General features: G+C 35.9%; 1 protein-coding gene across 8 annotated transcripts in view; it reads right to left on the reverse strand.

Annotated features, from left to right (window-relative positions):
• Positions 1 to 18,041, reverse strand: part of bcar3 (BCAR3 adaptor protein, NSP family member) — a 146,677-nt gene that overhangs the window by 57,931 nt on the left and 70,705 nt on the right. For 6 of the 8 annotated variants that reach the window (XM_068223007.2, XM_005166886.6, XM_021478295.3 and 3 more), the window contains one exon: positions 8,460 to 8,499. In XM_068223007.2, coding sequence (XP_068079108.1) covers positions 8,460 to 8,499 — 40 coding nt within the window. Of the gene's footprint in view, positions 1 to 8,459; positions 8,500 to 8,636; positions 11,109 to 15,950; positions 16,021 to 18,041 lie in introns of those variants that run through there. The other 2 variants (XM_021478296.3, XM_009303817.5) reach the window with 2 other exon arrangements.

Here is an 18,041-nt window from a genome sequence, read left to right on the forward strand (position 1 = left end):
ATTCATGATTTATGTTGTGTGGGTGTTGAGATCCCAATCTTTTAATGATTAATCGTGCAGCTTACACTGAATGCATTAATGCAGGCCAAACAATAGTGGCAGAAAACACCTTTAATGAAATCCACCACATCCTGAATAACCTACCACAATTTGCTACCCACTGCGACGCAGTGGCGCAGTGGGTAGCACGTTCGCCTCACAGCAAGAAGGTCGCTGGGTTGCTGGTTCGAGCCTCGGCTCAGTTGGCGTTTCTGTGTGGAGTTTGCATGTTCTTGGACAGGCTAAATTGTCTGTACTGTGTGTGTGTGTGTGTGTGTGTAAATGACTGTGTGTGGATGTTTCCCAGAGATAGGTTGCAGCTGGAAGGGCATCCGCTGCATAAAAACTTGCTAGATAAGTTGGGTGGTTCTTTCTGCTGTGGCGACCTCGGATTAATAAAGGAACTAAGCTGACAAGAAAATTAATGAATGAATGAATGATTTACTATGTCAAAGTTTGTAATTTACTATGTATAAAGGGAATTTGAAGTATTGTAGGTATCACCACTGTGGGACTTTTTTGTTGTTTGTCTTATTTTCCTGTCTTATTTTGACTTACTTTCAAGTCTACCCCTGCTATATGTCTGTTCTTTTCTTTATAGCTGATGCATAATTTCCATCCATACTCCAAACATTTATCAACTTCTTCAATATTAATAAATGTTCTAGTCTGATCTCAAGTCTTGGCAAATAACTGAGAAAACACCACTATTAAAGGCCACATTTTTTATGTCATTAGAAGAATTCTTGCAACGTATTTTATTATATAAAAATAAAAGACACTAAAGTACTTTGATACAAAATATAAACCCATTTTCATTGACCATGTCAACTACAAATTTCTAAATACTATTTTGTATTTATAATATGTATTTGAAATACTTGTATCATAAATACTGCCCGTCCCTGTTGATGTTCTTATTGAGCATTTTGTCAAGCTGTAAACTGCTTTTTGTTTCTGATTCCTGCGAGAACTCCTACTACGAGTCTGAATATTTATCTTTTAACTTTTTTTGTTTACTAAACATATAATTTCACATTTTAATCAGTCTCAGTAATCCCAATGTTGATGATTTTTATATCAGTGTAATATTATCTGTAACGTACCTACTGGCACTGATTTTCTTCTGAAAACATCAAATTTATTCCCATGTATGAATTACAAAAAGAGTGTGTGATTCCTAAATCATATCCGCAGATCCCCAAGGAGACAGATTTGACTCCCACCCTTGAAAAATTGTATATTTTTAAACATTAAGTCATCCAAACAATTTCCACCCCTCAGATCATCTTTGATGATAGCAGCTCCAGTTTCACAGCAGAGAGTTGCCAGTTTCTGCTTCACACGCAAGTAAAAGAATAAAAGCTTGATGCTGAATAAATCATGTCATCATAGCTCGACACTGAATATGGATAAATGATTTGTCCTCAGTTGTCCTGATGCCTTACTCTATAGGTATTTAGTTTTATGTCCTGGGGTTACAGATTGTGCATCAAAGCTAAAGTAGATCAAAACTCGACTCTTCTGTCCCCTAAAAACAAACAGTAACAGCGCTCAAACCCACTCGGGTCATCTGACTTCAGGAAGTGATATCAGCACGTAAGGTCTTGCAAAATAATTATCCCATATTTTTGATGGTTGGCTTCCTGTTAACTTTGAAAAAACCTTTCATCGGCAGGTCGTCAAAAATAATAGGTCGAGTCTGTAAAAGCAAGAAAACACAACGGTGGCATGCAAAACTAACCTGTCAAATGATGAACGAGAGACAGAGAGAATTAACCTGCTGCTGTACAAGAGATGTTTTCTTTCACATCAGCAATAAATTATAGACAGACATTTCTCAAGTATGGTTTTAAGGTGATAGATATGTTAATGGTTAGACAGTCTTTATTCTAGGAACAGTATAAAGTGTCTCATTTTCTTTTTTTTAATCAAAGTAAACAGGTAATGACAACTTTATATCTCACGATTCTGACTTTTTCTCTGCCAGCTTGTCTCAAAAGGATGCTTTTTCTTCTCAGAATTGTTCTCAACAATCTCTGATTGTAATATATTGATAATTTTTATTTATTAATATCTATTTTTTTTTTCAAATTTTCATTGACCCATCAACAGAGGTTACCTTGAATTTATTTTATAATTTGCTTCTATCATTTATTTTATAATATTAATATATTTGCCTGTACTCAATCCTTAGAGTCTATTTGAGTAAGACCCAACTCTAAACATCATATTTATTTATATCCAGTCTAGTGTATTCTATTAGATAAGAAGCTAATTTAGACTGACTGTGTGGATTAAACATGAGCACAGATCTGCATGAGAAACGTCTATTACTCAGACACTAGACATGTAGAGGCGCAGGTGTTTGTTAAACACAACCCTAGAAACTCAACACCGCTTGAAGAGGCCAAACTGAGGTCCAGCTTCATTCATCCAGAGGCAGAGAAAATAGGATGACTTACAGTACTAAAACTATAGCCAAAACCTGTACACAGACACACACAGGTGTGATGAGGACTCTATTGAGTTTGTAAGGGTTTAAACTGAAATAGTGTAGCGTAGGGATTTGTTTCAGCTATTGATGCTTGCATACAGATGGCCACACATTAAATAAGCAGACAGGGCTTCCTAATATAGAGAATAAAGAGCCAGTGTATGCAATTCATCTTGATTGAAACATTTCTGTGTTATTCCCCTCGGGATGTGTTATGTCATCTCCTATCTAGTTCTCTCATGACTCTTTCTGATTGGAGGAGGAATCTCATAAATGTCTGCATCATATTTCAATCCAAAAGAAAAAAGGGTAAATAATATTTGATGATAATCAAGGATGTTGTCCCATTCAAGCGTTTATTTTATAGATTGTGTACAGGCACAATAAATAATTTAATACAATAATGTTATAGTGTGTTTATTGGCCATATTAAAGTGTGAATGCAAGTCATTTTTCAGTTAGGTCACAGGTATTTTATGACGTTGTGTGCGCATATATTTATAATTGAAGTCAGAATTGTTAGCCCACCTTTGAATTCTTTTTTTCTTTTTAAATATTTCCCAAATTATGTTTAACAGAGCAAGGAAATGTTCACAGTATGTCTAATAATATTTTTTCTTCTGGAGAAAGTCTTACTTGTTTTATTTTAGCTAAAATAAAAGCAGTTTTTAATTTTTTAAAAGCCATTTTAGGGACAAAATTATTAGCCCCGTTAAGCTTTATATTTTTTCGATAGTCTACAGAACAAACCATCATTATACAATGACTTGCCTAATTACCCTAACCTGCTTAGTTAACCTAATTAACCTAGTTAAGCCTTTAAACGTCACTTTAAGCTGTATAGAAGTGAAATATCTATTAAAATATCTAGTATAATATTATCTACTGTCATCACTGCACAGATAAAAAAAAATCAGTATTAGAGATGAGTTATTAAAACTACTATGTTTAGAAATGTATTCTTTCTGTTAAACAGAAATTGGGGGAAAAATAAACGGGGCAAATAACTCAGGGGGGGCTAATAATTCCGACATCAACTGTGTGTATATACTGTATAGATATAGATATTCAGTCATTCATTCATTCATTTTCTTTTTGGCTTAGTCCCTTTACTAATCTGGGGTCACCACAGCGGAATGAACCTCCAACTTATCCAGCATATGTTTTACGCTGCGGATGCCCTTCCAGCTGCAACCCATCTCTGGAAAACATTCATACACTCTCATTTACATTCATACACTTCAGACAATTTAGCCTACCCAATTTACCTGTACCGCATGTCTTTGAACTGTGGGGGAAACCAGAGCACCTGGAGGAAACCCACGTGAATGCAGGGAGAACATGCAAACTCCACACAGAAGTGCCAACTGACCTAGTCGAGGCTTAGACCAACGACCTTCTTGCTTTGAGGTGACATATATATATATATATATATATATATATATATATATATATATATATATATATATATATACTGTATTTTGTTTTTTTTTTAGGGATGTAACAATATTGTAAATACTGTCATACTAATACTAATAATAGTAATTTTTTTCAATATTACCGTAGGCGCATGACTCAATAAAACCTATATTTCTGAGAAAAATTTGCTCAGGCGAATGAAGCGAACGGGAGGTAGCGGGAACTACAATTCCCATCAGCCTAGGCGTGGCCATCATCCTTTGCGGTCTGTTGTCACTACAGATCCAGTAATGCGGAAATGGAGTGTGCTGCTAGTAGCAAGGAAGAAAAAGAGCTGGAAATGATCAAACCTAAAGCGGGTTTTAAATCGGATGTGTGGAAGCATTTCGGTTTCTTTCTAAAAAGATACAAAAAAGGAGAAAAGGTGACAGATAAAGAAAAAAACAATATGCAGGCACTACCAGACTGTGGTGAAATATAAGTCACTTAATGATACGACAACGACTAAAAACAGTCATGGGGACTGCAGAACACAGCACACTTGTTAGATTGATGCAGACATTGACTTGTACCGCAAAGAGACCTCTATCTCACTCATGGCTTGTCCTCTCAAGTGGTGGAAAGACAATGCACAACGTTACCCACTGCTGTCAACCTGGGCTAAATCATATCTCTGTCCCAGGAACCTCAATCCCAAATGAGAGGGTTTTTTTTTTCTTTTGCAGGGGACATGCCCAGAGATCCCAGCTTTTACCAGAATATAGTTATATGATAATTCTCCTAAAACTCTCCTTAAAAACCCATCTCTATCTAAGTGAGTGGGTGATTAAATGTTGAATGTAATGAGTTTTCAACAATACTAAATTGAAACTTTATTTTTTTACATGGTTTAATAGTTTTTTGTTATTAAAATTGAAAAATTAAAGTTCCTGTTTCGAAAATTACAGATAGATGGCTAATTTGTGTCATTGATATGTTCAGTGCTAAGGTAAATAAACACTTTTGGCACTTTTTTTGAGTCTTTTCATTATTTTTGTTTTTCCTGTAAATTATTCAATAAATACCGTACCGTGCCATTCATATCGAGGTATTATCGTACCTTAAAATTCTGATACCGTTACATCCCTAATATATATTTATACACTGCATACAATTTTGTACTCTCATCATGGCAAAGACAAAATAAAAGATTTGTTAGAAATAAATTAAAAAATGATTCATTCATTTTCTTTTCGGCTTAGTCCCTTTATTAATCTGGGGTCGACACAGTGAAATGAACCGCCAATTTTTAAAATGTGTTAAAAAAATATTGTCTGTTAAACAACACAACAGATTTTTTTTTTTTTTTAAAAAGAATAAAATGTTCACAGGAGGGCGAATAACATTGTCTTTAAGCTTTTAGAATATATAATGGCCTTTTTATTTATTTTAGGGTGGACTTTGAGGTGAATATGACACTAGCCTATTTTTGTCAGCTTGTTGTATTTTCTGACTTTGAGACTGTATACTGTATATTCAGTACTGCAGTACTGTCACAGTCCAGCTGCGGTTGACTGTGTGTTTGCTCTGCTCTGCTGTCAGTGTGAGGTAAAGTTTGTTCTTCACAGAGAGCTGCTGCTGCACCTCCAGATGAGTGAAAGGCTGACGGATGGTTTCTCAGCAGACTGACAGAGCTGTGTGTGTGATCACAATGGAAACACTCACTCAGACATATACGCCAGCCCGTATCGCTCATCAGAGTCGTAAGCGCTTTAATACGGCCGCTTTGTGTGATGGAGAGCTTTCATAAAGGCTGGATGAAGGAAATAAAGCCTTGCTCTGCTGGAAAAGTCAAGTTTGTCATTTGTTCCTCTCGATACTGTAATTGAAGCTACATGCTTTGCTTGCAGAGCCTTGAAACATCAGCAGCTCATTTCCTCCTGATAATTGTGGCGGTTTAATTGAGGATGTGTCCAGAGGGGCTCTCGCACAGTAGGAAAAGCACAGATTGTCTGATCTTTATCTGAAAATTTTGGCTGTGGAGTTTCCTGTGGTTTATGAACGATCTCTGGCTTTAAAGTTACACACGTCTGACGTCTGAGGTTTTGTGAAACTGTCATTCCTGACTATCTGTGGTGGTGGATCTTTTTTACTTTACAACTATACTTAAAGGTGCTGTATGTAAGTTTTTGACTCTTCTAAAGCATGCAAATATAATATGTTTGCAGATATTTCGGAAACATGCTAACTGAACATTCTAGTTTATCTGAAAAACAATGCTGAAGTCAGATATTCTGCTTTGAAAATGTCTGTTACATGCCAGAATGCTGTCTTTGTTTTTGTTTTTGTTTTAACCCACCCACTGCTGCTTTAGCCAATTATATTCCAGCACACCGGGTTGTCTTGTTGGAAAACCGTGTATTTCATTCATTCATTCAGAAAGGCTCTCATAGCATGTGCCTGTGACTGAAATGCGATCTCCGGTGGACGATAGCGGACAGTGAAATTAGACGCAGATTCAGAGTTCCACATGAGGTTATTAATTAGCAAATAATAAAAATATTACAACACATGAGGAGATTTGCAGTGATGAGCAATATGGCTGTTTGCACAAGATGAAACACAGCAGAAATATAAATACAGCCATTCAAGAGCACAGAATATGCCCTCACTCACGAAATTGTAAGATTTATAATCTAATAATACATATTAAAACTCTATAAGATTATTAAATGTAGATGCTGAATCTTTGATGCTGTATGTGTTGGTTTTGAGTCTAAAGTTCAATTTTAAATGATTTATTTAATTTTTCAAGAACTGAGGTGAACTATCTGCTGCTGCTTTCAGTAGTATGGCAATAAATGTGATGTAAAATGGCATTCAAACTCGCATTATTAGCATTTTACACTGAATAAAGCACATGAGGTGTACCTGAGGGGATCATTGTTTTATGTTCTTTAGCTGCAAGAGATAATTTTTCTGTGTCTAAAATATCAATTTCAGGTGTTGGTTAGGACAAAAAGTGAGTCTTGTGAGTCTACCGTTCATGGCTCACTAATTCAAATGATCTGCTCTTAGTGAGTCTACTGTTCATGCATCACTGATTCAAATGATCTGCTCTTAGTGAGTCTACTGTTCATGGCTCACTGATTCAAATGATCTGCTCTTAGTAAGTCTACTGTTCATGCATCACTGATTCAAATGATCTGTTCTTAGTGAGTCTACCGTTTATGGCTCACTGATTCAAATGATCTGCTGTTAGTGAGTCTACTGTTCATGGCTCACTGATTCAAATGATCTGCTCTTAGTGAGTCTACCATTCATGGCTCACTGATTCAAATGATCTGCTCTTTGTGAGTCTACTTTTCATGCATCACTGATTCAAGTGATCTGTTCTTAGTAAGTCTACCGTTCATGGCTCACTGATTCAAATGATCTGCTGTTAGTGAGTCTACTGTTCATGGCTCACTGATTCAAATGATCTGCTCTTAGTGAGTCTACCATTCATGGCTCACTGATTCAAATGATCTGCTCTTAGTGAGTCTACTGTTCATGCATCACTGATTCAAATGATCTGCTTTTAGTGAGTCTACTGTTCATACCTCACTGATTCAAATGATCTGTTCTTAGTAAGTCTACCGTTCATGGCTCACTGATTCAAATTATCTGCTCTTAGTGAGTCTACCGTTCATGGCTCACTGATTCAAAGAATTTGTTCATAGTGAGTTTACTGTTTACTGACTAAAGTGATTCTTTTGTTCATGGCTCACTGATTCAACTGATCTGTTCAGAGTGAATCTACTGTTAATGAGTGCTTTAAGTGATCTGTCCATACTGATTCTTCTGTTTATGGCTCACTGAATCAACTGATCTGTTCAGAGCGAGTCTCCAGTAAAAAAAAACAAAAAAAAAAAAACAATGAATTGCAAATTGATTTATTAAAAACCAAGTACTTCAAAACACTTAAAAACTTTAAGTCTTTATTCGCTTACTGGAGGTAAATTATATCAGTAGTTTTACTCAAGTGCTTAATTTGTATACTTCATCAATGACTGCTGACATAATCAAACAACACTGACTACCTAGGTCAAGGAGAGAATGCTTACGTTTACTAAACTTCATGAGAAATGCAACGAAAGTATTATTTCTGCAATGCGCTTAACTGTAATCATTCCAAACAAAACATCAGGAAATGCAAATGTTTATAAAACAAAGATAATCATTCCCACTGACTGCTGCACACCATTATATCTGATGGAAATCCAAGTATGCGATGCAAAACGTATGTTTACAAAAGTCTCAAACGTCTTCAACATCCATCACGCCTGACGTTTCTGTCCTTCTTATAGACTCTACACTTTTAAAACTCCTTGAGCTAAATAGTATTGAATGTCTCAGAGTTGAGGGTTGCTCTATGATCTGCTCTTGTCTTCTACAACATTTAACATCATTACCTCATGCTTCGCCACCGGCTTTTTTTTTACCACAACTCCATTTTGATAATGGTAAAAAACTGAAGCCTTACCTTGACGTACTCCATCGTAGGGTCCATTCCTGCGCTGTTCCTGCAGGAGAAAGAAAGAACTCTCTTCAGCGAACACATCAACTCTCCTTTAGCTCAGCTGACTGTATAACTGTACGTGTGTGTGTGTGTGTGTGTGTGTGGGGCAGGCTGTGTGCTTGACTGCAGTGAAGTGCCTACCAGTCCAGCCCCGCAAGCCTGAGGTCATTACACCACAGTTTAGACCACAACATGTGGACACAAACACCCACCATCCCCCTAAACTCACAACTACTTCCACACTAATACAAATACGCAAAGTGCATTAGAGATTTAAGCAGATAATAGTTCAGAGACCGTACATGAAGTACAAAAAAACTTATAGGCTTTAAAAGAGAAGTAGAGGGAAAAAAGGAAAGGTTAAGCGGTTAGAGATGAGCATGTCTGGAGGCTTTCAGCGGCTCTCATGTCTCACACACAAACACACTCTCTGTGTGACTCTCCGGATTTGTGCTTACGTGAAGATTTAAAGCCCAAATTCTAAAGGATTATAGCCAGGAAAAGGGAAATTAATTCCTTGAGTCCAAATTTCCCACAGGGCTGAAAACAGCGTCAATAAACAGTTCAGTGCAACCCTTTGGGTCAGAAACAAACTTGGAGGAAACGCAACACACATGAATACACATGAAGATCTGAGTGTGATGAAGTAATTACTACAGGATTATTTTAATATTTGGTATTAGAAATGTGTAGAAATTAAATTAAAGGTATCTTTTGTGTTGGTTATGTTTACTTTGAATAAATCAATATAATAAAGTAAATAAACCTCAGCTTTCTAATATCATGCTTTAAAAATGCTGGGTTGTTTTAACCCAAATTTGGGTAAAATATGGACAAATTAAAAAATTTGGTTAAATCTGCGGTTTAAATGTGATTTTAATAAAAATGAGTTTCCTTATCTGGGGTGCGTTTCCCAAACAACAACATACTGTAACTCGCGGCTGAACTGTTAAAGTACGATGCATCGTTTGGGAAAAGAACGATGTAGTGACAAGTGTTTCCCAAAACCCATAGTTCCTCTGTCGCAGAGGAACCCGTAGTTTCTCTAACGTTTGAACCATTTTAGTTATACCGTAAAATGTCCATAATGAAGTAGGGTAATAAGGAGGATATGGTTTATTATTATTTATTTTTTTTTAAATGTCTATTTTTTTCAATTTGACACGTTCAAACCAATGCAGAAATCTTATAAACAGACCCATGTCATATACAGATACATTTCTTTAAAAATAACCTAATTAAAACTATTAACATATGCTATATGTTTGTTTTCACAACCTTTGGAGATGTAACAAATTCCGCTTTTAAATAATACGTCACCCATAGATTTAATCAGGAGCCACGGCTGTGTTCAAAATGGCATAAATGTTTTCAAAGTGCACTACGATGGGAGCGCAATTGTCAATATAAAGATTGCTGAAACTGAACTTTAAAAATACTTTGAATGCAAATCACATCTAAGAGAGATGACCTTAATGTTTTTTTTTTTTACATTCCATGTTAGAATGTTCTAAATGAATAGAGCATAGGGGAGAAAACTGGGAATAGAATACAATCAGGAACTATGCTTCTAACTACAGCTCCTGAGGTGTAGTTGCAACTGTACAAGTTTAGGAATGTTCGTTGGAACGATTTGGGAAACACCAAAGCAACGAACTATGTTTGTAACAACGGACCTTGCGACCTTAGTTGGCTAACGATGGTTTTCGGAAATGCTCTGCTGTTTGTTTTGTACATATTTTACTCAAATTTGAAAATAACCCAGCGTTTTTAGAGAGTAGTGTTCCCATCATGCATTGCAGTTCTATTTCCACTGTTTTATCATTGATCTTGTCGTTAACTGCAATAACTTGTTTGTTTCTTTACCATTTTCTACTTGAAATTACACATTCATACCTTTAAAAACATTGATTGTTACCATCATTGTGAATCGTGTGCCAAGTTTTGAGGTCTCTGTGATTGGTTAAATTCTATAGGCTCAGTTTGAAAAGGTAGCCCTATATACGTTTCTGGAGATTGCGAATTATGTAGCCAGAAGTACGTATAGCAGCATTTTGTCTTTAAAATTAACACTACGGGGCAGTATGTCACCATTCCTTTTCGCAATTACCTTCATATGGACGGACTTCCCACTGTAACCAGTTTGTCCAGTTAGCTCACAATGTACGTTGGCGGACTTGACAAGCAGAGAGTTGACAACGATGGTGAAGTTCGAGTCTGGCAAAGATTGGTTCCAGAAAGCAGTAAAGACAAAAACCAAAGCCAAAAAATAAAATAAACAAGTAAATAATGGGGAGAATGTGGTAAAATCTGAAAAACTTGGTAAAAACCAGACAAGGGCTTTTTCTTTTTTTGAATTGCTTTTAAAAACTGTCATTGGGTTTAGGAAAGTGGGTGATTGGGTCAATCTGTGATTTTGAAAACACTGTTGGTTGGGTTTAGGTAAGAAGGAGAGTGGATCATTCGATCGGTCAGTCAGTCAGTCAGTCATTCAGTCGACAGCGGCCTCTGAAATATTTATGAGAGAACAGCAGGCGCGAATGGCACTCATGAGAGAAATTTGAAATCTGAAAAAGCATACACAGCGACCTCTGGTGAATTCAAGAAAACAAAAACTGCAAAAAAAAAAAAAAAAAAAAAAACGTACCTCCTGGGACGTATTTGGTGCTCTCCAAAATTGAATATTGAGGTATGTTTTCAGAATGAGCTTGGGTTGGAATTCTTCATTATCATACAGATTGTAAAAAGAAATTGAATGTTTTGCTTACATAAATATTTTTATACAAAGCATACACTTAAAAAAAAGGTCTTAATTCAGTGCTACATTGTTTGAGTAAAACTTACAAAGAGTGCAGTATTGTTTTTAAAATGTAAATTATCCCAAAATAAACTTCAAATGATAAACTAAAAATGACTTAACAATGCTACTTTTCCGTACATGAAATTGACGCAAGAAATCTGTTTGCAAAAACCTGACAAGTTAAAAATATGTACATTTTAGTAATTTATTTTATTACATTTTTGTTAGTGCAGAATCAACAAAATGTGAAGAAAATGGTGAGCTCTCTTCCCCCCTGTGGCTTTAAGCTAGCGGTCTACATGAGACTTACCCAAACTGCAGAGATGGCCCTCGGTCAGCACTGCATTTTATTTTGTTTTATTTAGATTCTCAATGCAGAAAGCAGGAAACACGGTGGTAAAGACTGGAGTCACGGAGGAGGACCGTTCCACAGCTCAGCTTTTTCTCCATTTAGATCTGTCCACCCTCTTTCTCTCTGCCTTCAGCCGGAGTCCCTTTCATCTCAGCTTTCACAAAAACCTGACTTTTCTATATGCCTCTTTCTTTCTTGCATTCTCTCCAGCAACTGTCTCACTCCCTCAGGGGAATAAGGCTAGCTTTCAGGTTCAGTGTGTGGAGGTGGCACCTGGGGTGAGAGCTCAGATATAGAAAAGCGTCAGATATCTGGAAACATGAGAACGTTTGAGAAAAATTCTTGGCTTGTTTGGTTGCTCCCACTTTTAAGATCTATCAAACTTGAACTGATTTCCTGTTTAAAGTCTGCTGGAAATCAAAACTTACAATGTTTATTTTGTTAGCTCTTAAAGTGAATAATTGTTCACTACAAGATAATCAATTTGTTGTTTTGATAATCTTCAATTAAAGACCATTTGCTTCTGCCTTTAGAGTGGCAGTTCAACTTGAGGGCTTTTTAAGCACAACCCTCCTGCCATTAGTTTGCTATGAGGGAATGACGTACACAAGAAAGCCCTGCCCCTACTCAATATTCAGTTTAAGTTGGAAATGACCCTTCTCGGTTGTTTGATTGACAGGTGATCCAGCCAATCATAAAGCAGATATTCTGTGTTCCGTCACTGCACACCACTTTCTCAAACACACAACCAGACTAGATGGAACAGGCAGAGTATTCACCATTTCCCTGGTGAGTGCACAAATTGATAGAGGAGTGCGGGACTGATACTGAAAGCATGTCGAAGATTGACAAAAGGGGTGGGGCTTTGCGAATGGTCAAGTACATCAACATATCGAAATAAAAAATTCTCTAATAAAAGTTGCTACTCATGCTAATTTCAAGTTCCCAATGGACATTGAGAAGGAAGCTAATCTTGAGGCAAGAGGTCACGATTGAAAGCTTCTGAACCCTTTCGTTGGTGTGCTAGAAGAGGTTAGCACTCCCACGGGTCGACCCAGAAGTGACTTGAGTTTGGGACCGAACATACCATCTTGTCCGCAAAGAGAGGGCATAGCATGAGGACATAGCCTCAGGAAAACATCCATCTCCATCCCGGACTCGCTCTGTGCCAAGCCGCAGCTGTATTGTGTCTCAGAGCGGTGATTTGTACCTTGCCAGTTGAAATTAGAAAGCCGAGGGAGGACATGGAGGTTTAGGAAAGGGCCAGGCTATTATTGGTTTCCAGAAACAGATTTGTAATGTTTAAGCCACTGAAGAGGCAAATGGGACATTTGACATGCAATGCTCCCAAAAAATCAGTCTCTGAGGTCAAGAACTCACCCACACAAAGAAAGACATGAATCAAAGGCAGTTCACAGCCAAGAAGGCAGAGGCAGTGCAGCTCGGTCAACACATAGCAGCTTCACTGGGGTTTATTCTAAAGCCGCGGATTCTGCTCTATTGATGTGGGTGTTCTTATTAGTGTAAACTGTGATTTGTGAGAATTGGCTAAGAAGTGTCTGCTGAAATCTTTAAAAAAGGTCATGTTTTTAATGGTGATAGATTGATCCAAGTTTAAAGCAGCAGCTTTCAAACATTTTCTCTTACATTTCTCTTTATATATGTTATAGAGATGTATCTGTCTGACGGTCTGCCTGCAGTTATATATATATATATATATATATATATATATATATATATATATACATACAGTGTATTTGGATAGTATTCATAGCGCTTTACTTTTTCCACTTTTTTATGTTACAGCCTTATTCTAAAATTGAATAAATTCATTTATTTCCTCAAAACTCAAAAAAGGAAAAAGGTTTTTTGAAATTGTTGTGGAAATTGTGTAAAAATGTAGAAAAAGTGTAGCACTATGAATACTTTTCAGATACAATCAATCAAACAGTCGGGTCGGTTGGTCGGTCGGTCGGTCGGTCAGTCAGTTAGTCAGTCTGTCTGTCTGTCTGTCTGTCTGTCTATCCGTCCATACATTCATCCATCCATCCATCCATCCATCCATCCATCCATCCATTTTACGTCTACTAATACTCAAATGGACCATCAAAAAAGTGTTACCACATTTACTTTTCTTTTTTTGCATATCTTTATTTATAGGCAATATATGAATGTTTCCCAGATATAGGTTGCAGTTGGAAGGGGACCTGCTGCTTAAAACATATGTTGGATAAGGTGGCAGTTTATTCCGCTGTGGCGACCCCTGGTTAATAAAGGGAGTAATCCAAAAAGAAAATGAATGAATGGATGAATGAATGAATGAATGAATGAATGAATGTTTTACAAAACTGCCATATAGTTTTTCTTTTTGCTTTCAAGCTGAAATAAAATTCTTAACAATAATAATATTATTGCTCATTGTGTGCCTTAAACCTCTAAATCCTCATGCAAAACATCTATACCCCTCTCTCTATTTCTTGCTCTCTTTCTCTCTCACACACACATAAACACTATCTCTCTTTTAAGCTGTCCTTCAACCAAAAGCCCATACCATGAATACCATGAACAATACCATGAACTGTACTTCAACTTAATTCAATTCAACTGTACTTCACTTAATTTTTATTATTATTATTTTTACAGCTAAATTTCTTCTTGTTATGTTTGAGTTAGTGTCTGGACTTTCTGTAGTAATCACAATAAGTGTGTAAGAGAGAAAAGAGAGTGTAAAAGACGTCACATCAGCAGAACTGTGTGGTTGACGGAAATCCTTTGGACCACCTGCTCGTCTGAATGGAATGTTTGGGTTTCGTTGAGCTTAGCAACCCTAATGAAGTTACATAACATACATGACCTGATGCCTGCCAGCACACACCGGCATTAATATCATCACTGCTGGTCATTTAAACTCGACTAGCAAGAAATCTAGTTTTCATGGCATTAAATTATTGTAATAACCAGTAGATTTAAATTTATCAACTTGTAGGTTTAAATTACCCACTAATATGACTGATGTTGGCGACAGGGTGGCGCAGTAGGTAACGCTGTCACCTCACAGCAAGAAGGTCGCTGGTTCGAGCCTCGGCTGGGTCAGTTGGTCTTTCTGTGCGGAGTTCATGTTCTCCCTGCGTTCGCATGGGTTTCCTCCGGTTTTCCCCACAAGTCCATAGACATGCAGTACAGGTGAACTGGGTAAGCTAAAAAATGTCCGTAGTATATGAGTATGAATGAGAGTGTATAGGTGTTCCCCAGTGATGGGTTGCAGCTGGAAGGTCAGATAAAAGATCAATAAAGGACTAAGCCAAAAATAAAATAAATGAATGAATGACTGATGTCTTGAAAGTGATGTTAAACATTATGAAAGGTAGATGGCACTGTCTGATGACATAATATGCTGATATGACTTTAATATACAAATATGTTTATATTCTGGCTATAAAATTACACTTTAATTTATGCTTTATTGAGGAACAGCTTTTTCCCCAGAGCTGTCTCCCTTTTGAACTCTGCCCCCCACTGACCCTTTTGCCCCCTCATACACCCCCACACTCTCCTCATAACTTACACTCCCCATAAACACTGCATTATTTATTATTTGCACAATTAATTAGCAATTAATTATTTATTTACTTTTGCGTCATGCGCATTAGATTTTGCGGCTAGATCATTAAAATAGAACCCTTCGTGTGGAAACTACAGAAGAATGAAGCTTTGAATAGGAAAATTACCACAACTCTTTGGTCATTTTTTGAGTGAGATGCTAACGGTCTAATCTGATTCAATGATCTATGCTAAGCCAAGCTAAGATAAGTTGACCTGGAAGCCTGGATCTGGAAATTGGCTGAAATGGAAAAGAAAAATTGAAGGTTCCTTTTATGCCAGGTGAGAGCAAAGAAACACCTCTATCAAAGCAATGTAGTGATGAGTGAGCAGAGATTTCTGTCAACAACTACAACAGCTTTAATCAGCTTGAACAAGTAAATCAAATGACACTGTTGTTGCTCCTCAATCATCTCTTTCATGTCTCATTCTCTCCCTTTGTGTCTCTTTCTTTGTGCGTTTCTCTCAATCTCTCTTCAAATCTGTCTTCCAAAACCTCTTTCATCTCTCAATCAAGCTATAAATCTACAATCCTCACTTTAACCTGTAAGGTTCCATGTGTGTGTGTGTGTTAGAACAGCTGCCTCACACATGCAGGTAGTAAGTGCTTAACTCATTGATGTGCTCTTGTTTTTATAAAAGATAAACGTTTCAGTTCTTGCGACAAATATCAACCTGCATTTTATCGCATATGACGACTCACCTGCAGACGGAAACACTCAAAGCGGGGAAGCATTTTCCAGAAGGTTGACTTTAATCACAGTGCCATCCGACTCTCCAAAGCGGATAAATCTAATACTGGAAAAAGTCGTCCAGGAAGCGAGCTAGTTATTGCTTTTCGGCTTGATTTAATGTCCATATTACTTGGGAAATGTCAGTGTTGTAGATTTCTCTCTCTCTCTCTGTCTGTAATGTTTATGTTCTACCTACAGTAGTTCTCTTTCCATGTGTCATGCAGATTCGCAGGGAGGTGTAGTTATGGAGACTGGGTCGCTACGAGAGGTTGCTAGCCCTGCCGGTGGCTTCTTTTGTGGGCTGTGGGCATTTTTCACCTCAGATCTCTCAGTAAGCTTTGTGGCTGTGAAATAGTAGTCCAATATTAGGTAACCTTCAAATGTCAAGCAACTGATGCGGCATATACTGGTCTTACAGAAACCCAAACACACACCTACACCTTCACTGACACACAAACACACACTGTTTTTATAAAAGCGACTATTTAGTCTATCCTTTGCTTTTCCTCTTGTGCTTCTGGTGTAATATATGGGTTATCAGTGTTGTGTCTTTTGGTCTGTGTTATGGTTTTTCTCTTTCCACACTAATCGACTATTTTATTTTATTTTTTAATTTTATTTTAATATTTTATTTTATTTGTTCATTTAATTCAATTTTTTCATTAAATACAATGTTTTCCTTTTATTTTTCAATCTTATTTCATTTTATTTTATTTCATTTTATTTTATTTTTCCTTTTTTATTTTTCCATTTTGTTTTATTTTATTTTGTTTTATATAATTTTTTCAGTTCATTTTATTTTATTCTATTTTATTTATTTTTCCATTTTATTTTATTTTATTTTATTCTTTCATTTTATTTTATTTTTGATTTTTTTCATTTATTTATTAATTTTTATTTTATACATTTGTTTATTTTATTTTATTTTATCATTTTATTTTATTTTTTCCATTTTATTTTTATAATTAAATTAAATTTTTTTCATTATTTCCATTTTTTTATATTTTACTGTATTTTTATTTTGTATTTTATTTTATTTTATTTTGAATCTCCTTAAATAGGATAGGATAGATAAATTATTATTTAAAAAATATTGTAAAAATCTAAAAAAAGATTTTGCATTCAACGCCTGTAAAAAAAATGTTTTACTTTTTTCCATCTTGAAAATAAAAATTACTTTCAAAATGTTATGTTTTAATAACTCTTTTTAATAAAGTTTCATTAGACTCGGCTGCCATTCATTAACATTATTTTTTATTTGTAACAATATCATGAAATATTAAATAACTAATGTATTTATCATTGTTAGTAAATGTAAATGCAAAGAATGGTACATTATTGTAAAAGCTCATTATGATTACATTAATATTTAATTTATCAGCAGTAAAAAGTGTTTTAATCATTCATTATTTTTAATTATTCTTATTTATGTTTATTAGAAAAAAAGCAAAACTTGCTTTTAAAACATTTACATATTAATATTATATTACAAACCATTTTTTTTGTATTATTTACATACCAGATATTTATCTAATTTATGTAAAATATAAAAATAAAAAAAACTGCTGGACTTATGAGTTTGGTAATTTCTAACATTATTAATAAGAAAAGAATCCTTTTAATAAGTAAAACAAAATCTATTTAAGCAAATCAGTTTACAGTATTTTTGGTTCTGTTTTGTGTCCTGTTTATGGAAAGTGTCCTCTATAATCCGTAACAATGTCCACAGACATAGATTACTTCACTGTATCTTCCAGGTCTTTTATTGAGGGTGAGATATATTACCAGTCTGCGTAAATAAGGGACAAACACAAACTGCTTTGTTTCTAACTGTGATAAGATCAGAAAGCCATGAGCACGATACAGTCAACAGGCCTAGAGCTATGGCACAGAGACGCTGTAGACAGTGAGAAAGACACTCAAGACACAAGCAAAAGAGACAGACAGTCCTGGACATGAGATTGAGCCAGTGGCAGCTTGTATTTTCTGATTATTATCTTTCTTGTCCTATTTTTTGAAGTTAGACAGTAAAGGTTACATGATTGGAGGGCAAAGAAAGA

Source organism: Danio rerio, chromosome 8 (genome assembly GCF_049306965.1).
Source record: "Danio rerio strain Tuebingen ecotype United States chromosome 8, GRCz12tu, whole genome shotgun sequence".
NCBI lineage: Eukaryota > Metazoa > Chordata > Actinopteri > Cypriniformes > Danionidae > Danio > Danio rerio.